The 16,257-nt window shown below is 48.7% G+C and overlaps 2 protein-coding genes across 11 annotated transcripts in view; both read right to left on the bottom strand.

Moving 5' to 3' along the window:
- The window catches only part of USP11 (ubiquitin specific peptidase 11), a 34,819-nt gene extending 33,837 nt beyond the window's left edge, over positions 1 to 982 (bottom strand). The window contains exon 1 of the mRNA XM_035097512.3: positions 827 to 982. Within this exon, the coding sequence (XP_034953403.3) occupies positions 827 to 945 (119 nt within the window). The 5' untranslated portion in view covers positions 946 to 982. The remainder of the gene's footprint in view (positions 1 to 826) is intronic.
- Positions 983 to 6,897: 5,915 nt separating this feature from the next.
- Positions 6,898 to 16,257, bottom strand: part of CDK16 (cyclin dependent kinase 16) — a 51,674-nt gene continuing 42,314 nt past the window's right edge. For 5 of the 10 annotated variants that reach the window (XM_035140683.3, XM_035140678.3, XM_088659021.1 and 2 more), the window contains 5 exons: positions 16,041 to 16,146; positions 15,184 to 15,226; positions 14,614 to 14,704; positions 12,859 to 12,936; positions 6,898 to 11,065 (listed from right to left, as the gene is read on the bottom strand). In XM_035140683.3, coding sequence (XP_034996574.1) covers positions 11,028 to 11,065; positions 12,859 to 12,936; positions 14,614 to 14,704; positions 15,184 to 15,226; positions 16,041 to 16,146 — 356 coding nt within the window. In that variant the 3' untranslated portion in view covers positions 6,898 to 11,027. Of the gene's footprint in view, positions 11,066 to 12,274; positions 12,325 to 12,858; positions 12,937 to 14,613; positions 14,705 to 15,183; positions 15,227 to 16,040; positions 16,147 to 16,257 lie in introns of all 10 variants that reach the window. The other 5 variants (XM_088659027.1, XM_088659022.1, XM_088659024.1 and 2 more) reach the window with 3 other exon arrangements.

Here is a 16,257-nt window from a genome sequence, read left to right on the forward strand (position 1 = left end):
TAGAAATATTTGAATGCTACAGCAAAACACACATATTTGGCAAAGAGTTTAGAACCGCGAATTCTTTTTTTTAAAAAAAAGAAAAAAAACCATGTAGGTCGCATTCAGGAAATGCACTGATGTAGTTGGAGTGTCTACCCAAGACACAGGAAGGGAACAGAACAAAATGAATTAAACAACCAAGGGCAAGAAGATGCCAAGTTGACTCAGAGCAGCTATTACCTCCCAAAAGGTAAAAGTGGAATAGATTTTTCATTCCGGAAGTGAACATGTCAGCAGTTTGAGAAATGCGCTCCAGAAGAACTTGGGGATTTTGCTTCCATCGGAGACTAAGGGAGCCAGAAACAGGGCATCTTAAGGGAGTTAATCCCGCGAGGTCTCAGGGAGAGGAAATGCTCCGCGAAGCCCAGCCAGGCAGCTCCATCCTACCCCGAGGCAGGGAAACCTCCCATGGAGCCCAACGGGGGGCGATTCCCCGAGGCCGAGCCCCCTTCCTTCGCGCTTCTCTCCGCTCTGCAAGGAGCCATCCGAGAGGAGGGAAGAGTCACGGGGGCTCGGGGCTTTTGCGAGGGCGTTTATTGCCCCACAAAATGGAAGGAGCGGGGAGGGGGCGCTGCCCTGGGCTGATCAGTTGCCCCCGGGCAAAGTTTCACCCCCGTTGCTCACGACCCCCATCAGAAGGGGGGAGGGGAATTAGCGATGGTGATCTGCGGAACTCCTGCCAGCAAGAAGTGGACTCCGGCGGTTCCAGGAGGAGTCTCCTCACGAGGCGTCTCCTCCCGGGGTGCCCCAGCTCCGCCGCCCCCCGCCCCCCGCCCCCGCTCACCACTTCTCTCCGGCTCGAAGCGGGCGCTCCCTCCCGGGCTGCTCGGGCCCCTCGCCCTCGACCTGCCGCCTCTGGGCCTCCAGCCCCGGCAGCGCCGGCAGCCCCCGCTCCGCAGCCATCGCCAACTCCCTCCCTCCCTCCCTCCCTCCTTCCCGCCCGGACGCCGCCAGCCCGGAAGCAAGTCGAGGAGGCGCCCGAGTCCCGGCTCCCGCGCGGTCACGCCCACCCGCTTCCGTCGGCCCTGAGAGGTGTGGCGAGGAAAGGGGACAAGAGCAAGCGCCATCTTGAGGGCGGCGTCCCGCGAGAACGTCGCTTGGCCGGCGCCCCTGCCGCCATGTTGGTTGGTCCCGTGACGAATGGGGTGGGGAATTGGACCCGGCCTGTTGGGTGCCCAGTCTCTCGCTGAAAATTGACGCGGCGTCTTTTTATCCATATGTCGGGTCGGGTGCCGTCAGAGAATCGCTGAAAGAGAGAAAGTAAAGAGGACGCGATGCATTCCGCAAAACCAGGCCCGTGTCTCAGGGAGGAAGCTTTTGCTGCCATGTTTATTGAGGGATGCTCCCTGCGCTAGCCCGTCTGAAGTCAACCATCTTTGCTGCTGGTAAATGTGCCGGGCGGAGGGAGACGCCAACTTGAGAGTGGCATGTGTGATTCCCCCCCCCTTCCAAACCTTCGGTCCTCATCTGTCGTTTAGTCGTGTCCGACTCTTCGTGACCTCATGGACATATAGCTGTCAAGTTCTCCCTTTTTAAAGGGAACTTCCCTTGTAATAAATAACCCGCTCCCCTCAAGGGGGTCCCAGTGCCCCCCTCATGAAGAGGGGGGAGAACGGGGACTCTGGAAAAGTCAAGCTCCTTTTCGGTCAGGAAAAATGACAGAGACCACAACGGTTCTGAAAAAGCAAAGCCTGATATTTATTAACAGAGGAAAAAAACTATAATATCTGTTGCAACAGAGGCTCCCCCACCAAAAAAAATGAGAGTTGGGATGAGGAACCTCGAACAAAGGAACTCTTTGACTTACATACATTTTGCTCTGCATTTCCCCAAATATGTTTATTGATTTTATGAAATTGAGAAAAAACAAACAAACATATAAAACATTTAAAATACAAAAAACCACAAAAAACAAGAATACAAAATACAAAAAGAAAAACAACCATATTTATCACTCATGTGTCCTTACATTGTTGACTTCCTCAAGTCCTTCCTTTCTGCTGTTCATTGTATATCATCCTTAGTAATTTCTATATCATACTTCAATCATCTTATTTTTACCTTAACTAACAAAATTTCACCTCATATTAATTCTTTAACAACATTCAATTCTTATTTTACCCTTATATCTAAATTTTAACATACTACAGTACCTTTACAAATCCTCCTCTACAACCTCCTTGTACTTCCAAATCTTATCTTAAACATTTTTAATATTGCAAGTTCTTAGATAAACTTTAAATTTCTTCCAATCTTCTTCCACCGACTCTTCCCTCTGGTCACGAAGTCTCCCGGTCAGTTCGGCCAGTTCCATAAATTCAATCATCTTCATCTGCCATTCATCCACTGTAGGTAAATCTTCACTTTTCCAATTCTTTGCTAATAAAATTCTCGCAGCTGTTGTGGCATACAGAAAAAAACGTAGTATCTTTTTTTGGTAGTTCCTCTCTCACTATCCCAAGTAAAAAAGCTTCTGGTTTCTTGATAAAGGTGTTTTTCAACACTTTTTTCATTTCATTATAAATCTTCTCCCAGGAGTTCTTTACTGGGGGGGGGGGCAAGTCCACCACATATGGTAAAAGGTTCCTTCTGCTTTCTTACATTTCCAACATTTATTATCATGTTTATGATAAATCTTTGCTAGTTTTACCGGTGTACGGTACCATCTATACATCATTTTCATCATATTTTCTCTTAAAGCTTTACACGCAGTAAACTTTATATTCTTCCTCCACAACCTTTCCCAATCCTCCATCATGATATTATGACCCACATCTTTTGCCCAATCAATCATAACAGATTTCGTTTGTTCATCCTTCGTATGCCATTCCAGCAATAAATTATACATCTTTGAAAGATTCTTTGTTTTAGACTCTAACAATTCCGTCTCCAATTTAGACTTTTTCACTTGAAAACCTTTTTTAATCCATTTTAAACATTTCATTTATTTGATGATATTGTAGCCAATCATTCACATTATTCTTTAACTGTTCATATGTTTTTAGCTTAAATTGATCTCCATCTTCCACCAATATATCTTTATACTTTAACCACTTGGTTTCCATATTCAATTTTTTATGTGCCTTAGCTTCAAGAGGTGAACTCCACCTGGGTGTTTTCCTTTCTAACAAATCCTTATATCTAATCCACACATAGTGGGACCCAGGTGGCGCTGTGGTTACACCACCGAGCCTAGGGCTTGCTGATCAGAAGGTCGGCGGTTCGAATCCCTGTGACGGGGTGAGCTCCCGTTGCTTGGTCCCAGCTCCTGCCAACCTAGCAGTTCGAAAGCACGTCAAAATGCAAGTAGATAAATAGGAACCGCTACAGCGGGAAGGTAAACGGCGTTTCCATGTGCTGCTCTGGTTTGCCAGAAGTGGCTTTGTCATGCTGGCCACATGACCTGGAAGCTATACGCCGGCTCCCTCGGCCAATAATGCGAGATGAGCGCGCAACCCCAGAGTCGGTCACGACTGGACCTAATGGTCAGGGGTCCCTTTACCTTTTTAATCCACACATTATATAATGATTTTCTAATACCGGTAATATGACATTTAAAACCTTTGTGAACCTTAATCTTATCATACCACAAATATGCATGCCAGCCAAATGCATTGTCATGACCTTCTAGATCTAGTACATCCATATTATCAAGTAAAAACCATTCTTTCATCCAGCAGAAGGCTGCTGCTTCAAGATATAACTTTAAATCTGGTAGGGAAAAACCTCCTCATTCTTTAATATCAGTTAACAATTTATATTTAATTCTTGGGTTTTTCCCCTGCCAGATAAATTTTGATAACACTTTTGCCATTCTTTAAAACATCCTAAATTATCAACAATCGGCAAACTTCAAAAGGTCTAAATAGGAAATGAGAGTTCAACAGTTCAGCAATCCTCCATTGTGACATCATTGGCTGGCTGAACCCCCGGGGCTCCATTCTCAAAGGAAATTACGGTATATTTCTAGTCTGTTTGTCACAAAATTTCAGGGCTGTTAAGGTAAAAGTCTCTTCTCCCCTTGCCCTGACTTTGGGGATAGTTTCTAAGTCTAGGTTTGGAAGATTAAATTTTTAAAAATCTTTTCCGGCTGTAGCCGCTTGTCTTACTTTCACTTTTACTGCAGCAGAAAGGACTGACTTCCTTTGTTTTAAATCCTCTCCTTGGTCTGAATTATTAAAATCCAATTTAATTTTAATTACTCACGATATCCAATGTGCTCAATCTTGAATTTAGGAAGAATCCACCACTCAGCTGACAGTCAGCACAGAGCTTCACACGGCAAGGGTAGAGAGTCAATTCAAGAGCCCATGGCTCCAACTTCACCTGCTCTCAGCCCCCTTAATAGGGCTAACCGGGGGGCAAAGGATTCATGTCTGGGCTCAGCTGAATCTCCACGTCCCCAGAAAGCTCAATCTGGAGTTTTTTCCCGGGGTCCGCGTCTCTCTCACGGCTCCCCCCTCCCTTACCATGCAGGGGAATCTCAGAGCTCGAGATTTCCCTGCCGATCTGCAATGGTGGTAGACTGGAAGTCCAAGAATTAACATTTTCAATAAACAGAGTACTTGTGGGTTCTTTGGTAATTTGGAGGTGCCATTTCGACTAGGGGTGACGCACAAAAGGTGCTGAATGCATTTCCCTTGTCTAGGATGTTTGGTGATGTTCTCGTATCTTTTCCTCTGCAGGGGTGCCTTAAGTCTTCACGGCCTGCGATCCAGGCACTCCCCCTCCCCCCCAGGCCTAGTGGGGGCCTGGCGGATAAAACAAAGGCCGTGCTGTGGCCTGCGATCCGGGCGTCTGTCCCCCCCGGGCCTAGTGGGGGCCTGGCAGAGGCCTACATAAAACAAAGGCCGTGTTGCGGCTTGCGATCCGGGCGCTCGCCCTCCCCCCGGCCTAGTGGGTGCCTAGCCGGGGCCTAGGGGTCTGGTAATGGCCGCCTTGGTGGTTTCAGTTGCTTGGTTGATGATGTCATTTGGCGCCGCCCTTCAGAGCTTTTGCTGGTGACATCTAATTTGGGCGCCCCTTTTTTGCATTTGTTCACTATTTTAGGTGTGAAAGCTGTGCTTTTTGGGATTTTTTTAAAATGCCAGATCCCTCACTGATGGGCATGGAACGTTGTGGCCGAATTTGTTACATTACAGTTCAGCGGTTACGGAGAAAGGCTGTGACCTCTGCGCACGCAGTGCCTACATTTATATATATATAGATACATGATTGGATTGATGGGAAGGGTTTTCCTTTTGGCACCAGCATGAAATCCTGTTGTTATATAAAATTCATGAAACAAAGCTTCTTTGATTTGCACTTCATATGACTCTCCTGTCATTTTCACAAAGACTCAGTAGGGGTAGCTGTTCCCTGCCTTGATAACATGACAGTTAGGAAAAGTCGTCAAACATCATTTATAACGCAACTAGCTGGCCCGGCCACGCGTTGCTGTGGGTCATCCCTGTGATTCCCCCCCCTGTCCCGATCCATGACGTATCCCACCCCTCCTCCCTCCAACCCCCTGGCTCATCCCTGTGTTTCGGTAGGACACCCTTCCCTCTGTTTTCCCCGAGGAGTGTTGTCCCCTCCCCCCTGTATCACCATACATTGGCCCCTGCGCACGCATTGTGAACATTTTTATATATTTAGATTAAAAAAAATTGAAAGAAGAACATGAGAAGCAGAAGTTATTATTGTTTAATTTTATATTTGGGGTTGTCATTTATTTTGGTGGGTATTGTATGATTTGGGCGTTGTGTGTTTTGGATTTGTGTGTGTGTGTGTGTGTGTGTGTGTGTGTTGTTATTTGGATTTTCTAATTTTGGAGTAGGTGACCCAGAGAACCTAGAGAACTACTATAATAATCCGAGCTGTTTGGTTCAAAAAAACAACCCAGGAAGTGGCAAGGGGAAGGTAGGAGATTGTAAATGCGGGGGGGGGGGGGGTTGGCTACTGCAAATATCTGAGAACTTAAACTGCGGAGAGAAAGTGCGTGGTTGTTGTTTTTTTAAGACGCAGAGGCTTACAATCAGTCATAGTATACAGCGTAGGTTAAAAGGGGCATGAGTGCCCTTACTTAAAATGGCTGCTGGAGCCTCGCATGTGACACAACACCCGCTAAATTTTAAAGTAAAAACCCCTTGCCGTGCCCCCAAGTGCGTTGCTGTGGGTTATTCCCCCCCCCGGGCCTAGTGGGGGCCTGGCGGCCTGGCAGGGGCCTACATAAAACAAAGGCTGTGCTGCAACCTGCAATCCGGGTGCTCGCCCTCTTCCCCCCGCCCCAGGCCTAGTGGGGGCCTAGCAGCCTGGGAGGGCCTAGGGGTCTGGTAATGGCCGCCTTGGTGGTTTCAGTTGCTTGGTTGATGATGTCATTATTTGGTTTGTGGGTGTGGTGTAGATTTCACAGGAAGGGAGGGGGTGTACTGTGGGAGGAATTCCACTTGAGGGCGCTGTTTTACTTGGTGGAAAAGGAGGTTTCTACCTGCGCAGGTGTGAGATTTGAGGGATTTTTTTTTTTCTGCAAACACTCGGGGAGTGGCATGGATCGTTGTGTCCAAATTTCAGGACGATTGGTCAAGCGGTTACGGATAAAAGTGGAGCCCACACTTTCACCATTTTTTCACCATATATATATTAGAATAAAACAAAACAATTTTAAACATAGGAGTCAAAGAGGTATTACAGAATCTTGAAGGGTATAAGGATTATTACTTAAGGGAAACAGTCACATCTAAATCCTGTGTGTGTATGTGTGTGTGTGTGTAAACTGGGCAGAACTCTTTCCTCCAAGACCCACTCCATAACCCAACCAAGCCAGAGAGTGCTCCTGCCACGCGGTTCCCAATGAGAAGCATCAAACACCCAGAATTGTTGGAGACTTTTTATTCAGTTCCGTACATTTGAATATGGCGCATTTATTCACCCTAAACAGGGGCAGAGGGAGCACCTGGGAAAGAAAAGTCTTCTGCAATGATAATTTCTGATTTGATAAATAGAAGGCTGCTCCCTCAATTCAAGTTATGTACAAGAACAAGAATTTCCTTTTCCGCACCAGGATAACTGATCTCCATATCTACTCTGTCAAAGGGGGCAGGGAAGCACATGAAGATAAGTCCGCTCCAAATGTGAATGATTATCTGCTCCAGGGTTTCAGTTTGCTGCAAGGAAGGGTTGGTTTATCACCTCCAGCCCAGAAACAAATTCTGGGCAACTGCCCTACCTCCGCTACACACACAAAATCAAAGTCCAGATCCTCTATACATTCATTGTCCAATACATCATTTTGGGTTTCCCTTTCACATGCAGAGATCCAATCAAGATGTTCTTCCCCAGATGTGCCCCAAGAAGAGATCTATGCTGGTTGAATTCTTGTGGCATTTGTCCCCCCCCCCTGTTCACCTCTGAGAATTCTCAATCCGGGGGTGGGGGAGGGGCTCTACATTTGGAACCCTGGCACTTATTTGAGTGGGGGTGGGTGCAACACAGCTATGTCCTCCTTTTGCTACAGTTCCCTGAACTCTAGAATCCCACTCCTTATCTGCCAACAGCAGACAAAATGGAAAGCAGTTCCATGAACCAAATCAGATTGGATTTTGGACCCCCTCCAAAAAGTGGCACCATGTACTTTGGCCAGCCTCTCCCCACTATTCTACGCAGACTGCACTGAAAAAGGAGCTCCCACAGGCCCAATGCAGACCCAACGCTTAATTAACCATGGTCCATTGTCCTCAACCACAAAGTGTTTAATCTCAGTACCTAAACCATGGCTAGGAATAGGCTGCAAACCAAGATCTGAAACCATGGTTTGTAGTGGGGCTCATAAAACAGTTTATGTTATTAGCAGCTAACTATTACATCTGCATTGAGTGAACACCATGGTTAAGGCAGTTTCCCTGCCCCTTTCAGATCCACCCTGTGGAAGAAGGATTTAGCTTGGCGAATTAAACAGAGGTTTCACTGGATACCTGGAACCTTAATCAGCATTAAGGCAGCAAACCGTAGCCAGGGCTAAACCACAGGAAAGCGTTCTGTCTTCACTGTGTAACAGTAAAGGTGCAACAGAACACATAGACCTTGAATGGAAGCTCCCATGGGAAATGGGGTTAATACCCTCCGGCCCAGAGATGCATGAAGAATTCAGAGGCCAAAAGAGCTTTTTGTATCACCACAGCTCTTAAGGAAGAAACAGGTAAGAAGAGGGCAACTGTGATTGGATGGGCTTCAGAAACAGGCCCACCTAGCACAAGTTATGGTGTACCCGATGGAAGAGACAAAACGGAAATGGGAGGCCAGAGTCTAAATTGGAACAAGCAAGGAAAGGAACGGGGGGGGGGTCATGCAGGCAGGTTATTGGGCTAAACAAAGACCCTTTGTTGCTGTTCTCTGATCCGAAGGGCTGGCATTTCCTGCTTATTGGGTCCCCTTTGTAAAGAGACCCTTGCCCTTGGCCTATTCACAGCAGCTCTCCTTTGGCATCAGGTGACCACGCCTGGGTGCTGAGGGCTCTCAAATCTGTCTGCCCTCCCAGGCAGGTGCCAAGCAAAATTTTCCCTGCGCTGTGGAGTCCTTGAATTCCAGCCCAAGACATATCCTCTATAGAGGAGACTCCTTCCCAGATATCTTTTATGTTGCCTGAGGGTTATAATAGTAGTAATCATCATCATCATCATAATCAGAATAATAATAATATGGCTCTCGTTGTGGGAGGGTGGAGATTTGTGAACCTTACGAGTGCTTCATGCTGTATATAAAAATGGATACATATGTACATATAAACACACACAAACACACTCACTCACTCTATGCTGTGATCAAAGGGAGAAGGCCGGGTGCCACTTTGTCCAGAAACACGCAGAGAGCAAATGGGTAGCCTTTGGATCTGCTCCCTTTAGTTCTTCGCACCCAGGCCTCTGTCCTGAGCTGGAAAGAACAGTCCTAGCCACCTGGGAAGCTGCAATACAGTTGGGGTTTGTAAGCTGGGGACAAGTGTGGTTGGTATTTCCCTCTTCTCTTGAGGCACCTCTCGGCAGCAGAGTAGGATGGATAGTTGGCCAAAATCTTTGGAGAGCCCACAGGCAGGCAGGAATCTCCAATGTTTCCTTTGCTTAAAGGAAGATTTAGTGTAAGTAGAGATGTGGGATTGACTGGCCTTTGAGGAACTGATAGCTTGCTTCAGGGATGGAGAACCTGTGGCCCTCTAGATCTTCCTGGACCACAACTCCCATCATCCCTGATCATTGGCCACACTGGCTGGGACTGATGGGAGCTGGAGTCCAACAACTTCCAGAAGGCCACCGGTTCTGCACCACTTGCTTCTGTATTGCAAAAAACAAGAGGAGAAGCTGAGATGAGTAAGTCTTTGGAGTCAAGACTTAGCATGAGGCCAAGCAGTGCTGGCGCTGGTGTCTGATGACACAAGCTGGGCTTAGCCTTTGGGGAGGAACTGAGTGACTTCTGAGATCACGGCATAAAGAGCTGAGCCAAGGGCCCATTAACCCTTGAGTGGCTGGCCTGTGAGTGAAGCAGGAGTGGAAGTTGGTGAGCCTCAGAAGAGCTACTGGTTTACTTTTCATGCGGGACAGAGTAGGACCTGGTCATTGGATTACAGTCTGAGAAGCAACTAAGTAAAGGTGACACAGAAGGGGGAAGGTGCTAAGCTTGCAGAGACCGACAGAGACATCTGTGAAAGAAAATAGAGTGGAATAGGGGCCAAGACAAGGGTTCTCTTCATGAAGACAGTCTAAGGAGTGTCCAACATGGTGCTCTGCAGATGCTGCCGGACTACAACTCCCATCGTCCCTGACCACTGGCCATTCTAGTCAGGGCTGATGGGAGTTGGGGTTCAGTAACATCTGGAGGGCACCTCAGTGTCATTATATCCGTAAAGAGTTTGGGTGGTACCATTAAAAACAGCTGTTTGGATTCAGGAAACATGGAACACAAGCAACGAAGAGGGATCATCTAAGCATTGCAGGACAAGTAAGTATGAAACAGAGGGGGGGTGGATGAGGCCTAACCCACCAGGAACTTCTCCTACACATGCCTGGTTGAAATAAATGGCACCTGTGTTTAAGTTCCCCGTGGACAGGGCCACCAAAGGCAAAGGAAGAAGATCAAACCCTGAGTATAAGCAAGTAATGCAAGAGGCATGACCGGTCGACAGGAGGAACTCAGCCGAGGCTCAGCGCTGACTGAGGGTGTGGGGAGAGCCCAAGCGAGGCACAAATCAAGACCGAAGGAAGACACAAGCAAGAGAAGAAAACATGGGACTTGGCTTTGGTGTGAGGAGAAAATCGGGAGGAGCAAGGAAGTGGCAGACCTAATTGGAAGCGGGGGGGGGGGGGAGTCGCTGTAGCAGGAAAGCCAGGCAGGGATTGTGTTCCCTCCCAAGAATCCTTGAGGAAAACATTTTGCCTCAAGTCCACATAAATGTGATTGAGACTTGGGGTGGAGGAGAGAGAAATTTCACATGAAATAAAGAGCTTCCCTTCTTCCAATTCACTGACGTTGTTCACAGCTCCCAAATATACAGCGGATTAGTACCCAGACCCAGTGGCCCCTATGCTTCTCCTCCCTCCTCCTCCAGGCTTCTCTCCCCCAGCCCAACCAAGTGGGGAGGGGGGTGATCTCCCTTGTAGTTAATACTGTACACTCCCCAGAAATGGAGAGGCGAGGGCAGGGGTGTCTCTCTATAGATATTTGCAAATATAATATTTATAGTATTGCATTGAAAAAATAAAACTTAAAAAATAAAATGAAACACCACGTTGGGGGGGGGCAGTCCGTTCCACAGCAGCAGAGGGCATCCGTGCCTGGCTGTTGGGTGCTGGGGCAGGTGGCACTTCTACTTGGCATCGTTGCCCCCAGCCCTCACCCCTACGGAATCCCAGCACAAGTTCTTGCTCCACCGTCTGATATGGAAAAGCTGGCAGTGGGAGTGTCCGCAGGGTGGGAGAGCTGTCTTAGCTCCTGCCCCCACCAATACCAATCCACAGGTTTCAAAGCAGAAGGCTTGGTCGTCCGTTCTGCCCATTCACTGCGGGAAAACAGCAAAGGGTTATGGGCAGGTTGGATTCCCGCCCTCCCTGCCCCCACTTCCCATTTTGCTATTGCCTTTTGAAGTTGCCTTTCCCCTTCTCAGCCCCCCCCCCCGGCCAATTCTTTTCCTTGTATCTGATAAAAATACTAAGCATCTAAGAAAAGACTGGGCAGACTTCCTGCGTTGGCCGGGGGCTGGACTAGATGACATTTCTGGATCTATTCCAGCTCCAAGCTTTCTAGGATGCTTTGACCTCCCTGAAGTGTTTCCCAGTGATTCTTACTACGTGGGGAGCAGCTCTCTGTAAATGCATGTTTTCCATACATTATCTCGGTCATCTTTGCAATCACTCTACAACAGGGTTACCAGATGTCCCCGGTTCCCGGGGACAGTGCTTGGATTTGCAAATCTGTCCCCGGGAAACATGGTAGCGGTAGCCTCAGCAGCCCGGAGCCAGCCTGGTAGCGCAGTTGGCTCTGGCTGGCTTCAGGAGCTGCTCGCTGCCATGGCACCCACCATTTTTCCTCGGCAGAAGTCCCCATATGATGTGTCTTGTGCAATCTCCTGCCCCCTTTCCCCTTTGTTTTGACTGATTGGGGGAGGCTCAGGAGTCACGGGCAGGCGTTGCCCCATTTTTTAAAGAACTCTGTACATTTATGTTTCACAGGGTGCAAAAGAAGGGCTTTGCACTTTTATACAATATGCATGTATGCTTGGGCCCAGGGTCTTTTGCCTCACTATCCCCACTACTGACTCCCTGTTGCTACTCAGCTTCCAAAAAAAAAAAAAGTGTCCCCGGATTCATTGAAAAAAATCTGGTAACCATACTCTACAAGGTAGGTGAGCACCATATTCCCACAATGCAGATGAGAGATTGAGACTCAGGGTGGCATGCCTGAGGCCCTCTTGGTACTGAGTTCATAGTGCAGGGCCTTCCTGGCTCACAGCTCAGTCTCTAGGCCTCTGCGCTCTGCTCCGTGTGCTCTTTGCACCCTGGCTCCCTCCCCACACCGCCAGCACCTGACCTCTCTTCTCCCTGCTTCTGATCCCAAGCGATACAGCACCCACGAGCTGGTGTGTATCGGGGTTGGTGGGATCAGGGATGCAGAAAGGACCACAACCATATGCTGATGAGGGGGGAGGGGTGCCACCTTGTCATGCTGAGAACAGGAAGGGGTGCTGATGGAAGAGAGGCGGCACATATACCTGACCTGGTGGCTAAAATTCAGTGTCCACTACCCGGAACGCGGCGCTGCCTGTGGGAGAGGAGAGACCGTTCACCGCACAGTTGTAGACGATTGCTACAGGGACTGTACAGCTGCACCTCTAACCTGGAAGGTGGGACCAGAGCACTCCCCCATCAGTTTATGGCCTTGGAGGGAGGAAATGGGACAAGAGGCAAGGAAGAGGCTGTCAAGGACCAGCTTGCCCCTTACAATGCTGAGCGGCAGGACTACCTGTTCAAGAGGGAGGGTGGAGAGAGCTTCCGTCCAGAGCCAAGGCAGAGAATCTAAGCGGCACCCATTCCCCTCTCATGCATTAACACCCAGGGGCATAATCTGCCGGGAAGTTCTCCTGCACAAGTGTGTGGTGGGGTCTCTCTACTTCCTGCTCTGGCAACTTCCTGTGGCTGCCTCGCCTTGGTCTCATCCAAGGGCTGACTCTGGCTTGGGTGACTTCTGAGTAGGAAAGGATGGGGAGGAACGTTTGGGGAAAGTGCTGGAGTAAAAGTGGGCGGGGCTTGGTTCCCAGTGGGCGGGGCTCTCGTTGCTTAGGCAGTAGCCTCTCACCTGATTCGGGGAGGGAAGCCGATCTCAGGCCCGTCTCTTTCTGTAACTGAATCTCCTTTAGTGCAAATATTGACGTTGCTGCAAGAGAAGGAGATGGAAAGGAAGAAACACAAGAGCAAGTGAGAGCCTTTCACAGGAGCTGCTAGTCTGCAAAAATAATGGGAGAAAGCATCTGAACTGCAGCTAAAATCCATTTGTGTGGGAACTGTTCTAAAAATTGTGGTTTTCCTTACTGGGCTCCTTTGGGAAGATTGGATATAAATTTAATAAATAATCAGATCTCTAGATCCACATTTTTAAAACACATTCTTCAATTAGGGATGGGGCAGGATGGAGGAGGGGGGTTGCTTAAGTGCCCCTCAACAATGACACTTCATATATTAAAAATTCAGATCAATTTTGAAAGTGTGTTAAATTTTATTGCAGCTTAGGTTCAAACTATACATTCTTCATCAACCTTCAGTGTTAAGAGGAAAAAATAATACGGTGATCAAATGATTTTTTAAATTAACTGCTGACATTAGTTAAATGATTAACTGATTAAATTTAAATAACCTATCCCAATTAGTAGTAGGAAATGCCACAATCTCCTGCAATGATTTTGCAAAGTTTTTTGCAGATAAAGTCGCTCGGATTTGGGAAGAGGTAGACACCACCATGGGAGCAGGGCCGGGAGGGGAGAGGGCCAGAGTCCTGACTAGTCAAGTTTCATGGGATCAATTCCAATCTGTTTCCTCCGAGGATGTGGACAGGCTGCTTGGATGAGTGAAACCAACCACCTGTTTCCTTGATCCTTGCCCATCCTGGCTTATAAAAGCTAGCCGGGAAGGGCTGGGTGATGGGCTTTGCGGGTTGGTGAATGCTTCTCTCTGTGAGGGAGCCTTCCCAGACCCACTGAAAGAGGCAGTTTTAAAACCGCTTCTAAAAAAACCATCTTTAGATGCGGCCAATATGGCCAACTATCGCCCAGTCTCAAATCTTCCATTCTTGGGCAAGGTGATTGAGCAAGTGGTTGCTGAACAACTCCAGGTACACCTGGAAGAAGTAGACCATTTGAATCCCTTCCAGTCGGGATTCAGGCCTCATCATGGGACTGAAACTGCCTTGGTCGCGCTGGTTGATGATCTCTGGTGGCGGGCTAGGGACAAAGGTGAGAGCTGTTTCCTAGTTCTGCTGCATCTCTCAGCGGCTTTTGATACCATCGATCATAACATCCCTCTGGACCGTCTAGAGGGGCTGGGAACTGGGGGCACTGTTATACAGTGGTTCCGCTCCTTCAGAAAGTGGGGGGGTGAGTGTTCAGACCCCTGGGCCCTCACTTGTGGGGTGCCTCAGGGATCTGTCCTCCCCCATGCTTTTCAACATCTATATGCGGCCGCTGGGAGAGATCATCAGGGGGGTTTGGGCTGGGTGTTCATTAGTATGCGGATGATACCCAGCTCTACCTCTCTTTCAAATCAGAACCAGTGAAGGTGGTGAATGTCCTGTGTGAGTGTCTGGAGGCAGTTGGAGGATGGATGGCGGCTAACAGATTGAGGTTGAATCCTGACAAGATAGAACCTGAGAAATGGGGGGGGGGGAATCGTGCACTCCTGGGACAACAGATCATAGAGCATTATCAATACCATAGACCCTCACCCTGCTGGTCCACACTCAGAGGTCAACACCACATGCCCTTCCGTACATCGATATGCCCACCCCCATATCCCATAGTGCTGGCCTCCTTCCCTCCCTCCCTCCCCAGCCTGCACCTACTGTCTGGGAGTTTGAGGACTCGTTCGCCCAGACTGTGGAAGAACAGGTGCCGCATGGCCTCGTCTGCAGAGATCCGCTTCCTGCCCTCAAACTGCGTCGGGAGAGAACAGGGAGGGGGAAGAAGAGAAGACGAGAGAGATCAACTCCAGAGGTAGATTTTGTGCTGCAAAAAGAGGTGCCTGCCCTTCTGCTTCCACCAGGAATGCCATTCTGAGTGGAAGTGGGAATGTATAGCTATGCCCAGCAGTCACCTGCCTGGATACAGAGGACTCCTTCACCATATCTTCTAACCCCCACACCGGCTTTCCCCAGCCTGGTTTCCAGTTTGTTCCCAAAGGGCAGCTGTGTTACGTTTCTCTTGGCACAAACAACAACGAGCCCCTGAAGATGGACAAATGCATTGCCACCTAAGGCTCACAGTCCTCAATCCATTCTGCGATTCCCTGAGGAGGGCAAGGCCACGCTATCCTAATGGCCATGGCTGCCAGCCCCAGCAGAGAAGGCTGCAAAAACCATAAAGGTCCGCATCCGGCTGGAGGGAGAGACAAAGAGGGAGCCACAACTTCTCACCTGCAGCAGCTTCCCCAGGAGGTCAGCCCCTTCGCTATCCAGCCTATGGAGATCCAGGAAAAAAAGGAAAATCAGGCTCTGGAAGGAAAACGGAGGCCCTGCTTCCCAGGTGGGGGTGCGCAGCTGCTCTGCTAACAGCATTAATAGAGGCTTGTAAATTAGCAACGTACATCCCAACTACAGGTTGGCAACTGGTTTGAAAAAGGGGCAGGTCTGGAGCAGGACTCAAGGGCGGGCCAGCAATGTCCCCAAACCCTTCAGAGCCAAGACACAGGCAAAGGCCCAGGATGAGCAACAGCAGGGATTGGGGCAGTCAGTTTTGGCTCATGCCTCAGAGTCATCAGAGGAGGGGCACAAGCCGACATCTCTGACAGAATCCATGTTCTGGAAAGGAGAGGGATAAAAGGCCTTTGATCTGCACCTCTGCTCAGGAGAAAGCAATGGAAGCCAGTGCATAAAGGGGGACGGAGTGCCTCTGGGATCAAGGGCCAAGTAGAAAAATGGCGGTTATAACAACAACAACCACCTGTAAGTACTTGGCAATCATTTCTAATGATTTCTATGCAATTTTGCACACATTTTACTTACTAAGCTAAACTAAATTATATTAATTAACAAAAATATCTTTTGAATTCCCAAGTCACGTTACAACTTTTTAGCAGCCTTCATTTGGGGAATTGGAAAGTTGAAAAGTTCAACCCACCCTAACATCCCCTGAATGGCAGCTTGTTTGGAGGTCTTTAAGCGGAGGCTTGACAGTCACCTGTCAGGTGTTTGATAGTGTTTCCTGCTTGGCTGGGGGTTGGACTGGATGGCCCTTGTGGTCTCTTCCAACGCTATGATTCTATGACACTCACCTAGGGGCATGGTTGATTAGGGCCTCGGGACGGTATTTAGGGTAATTATAGGCTCGGAATTCTTCATTAGACTGGATTCCAGGCCATGTCTCTTCATTGGGAGTCCCTGGTGATGCAGAGGAGAGAGGAGGAGAGATCAGAAAAGAGTCAGCTCAGGACACAGGCCGGTCGCACTGCTGCCCTGAGCAGGAGAGCAGCGCTGATCCTGAAACAGGAC

The sequence above is a fragment of the Zootoca vivipara genome, chromosome 15 (genome assembly GCF_965207765.1).
Source record: "Zootoca vivipara chromosome 15, rZooViv2.hap1.1, whole genome shotgun sequence".
Lineage (NCBI taxonomy): Eukaryota > Metazoa > Chordata > Lepidosauria > Squamata > Lacertidae > Zootoca > Zootoca vivipara.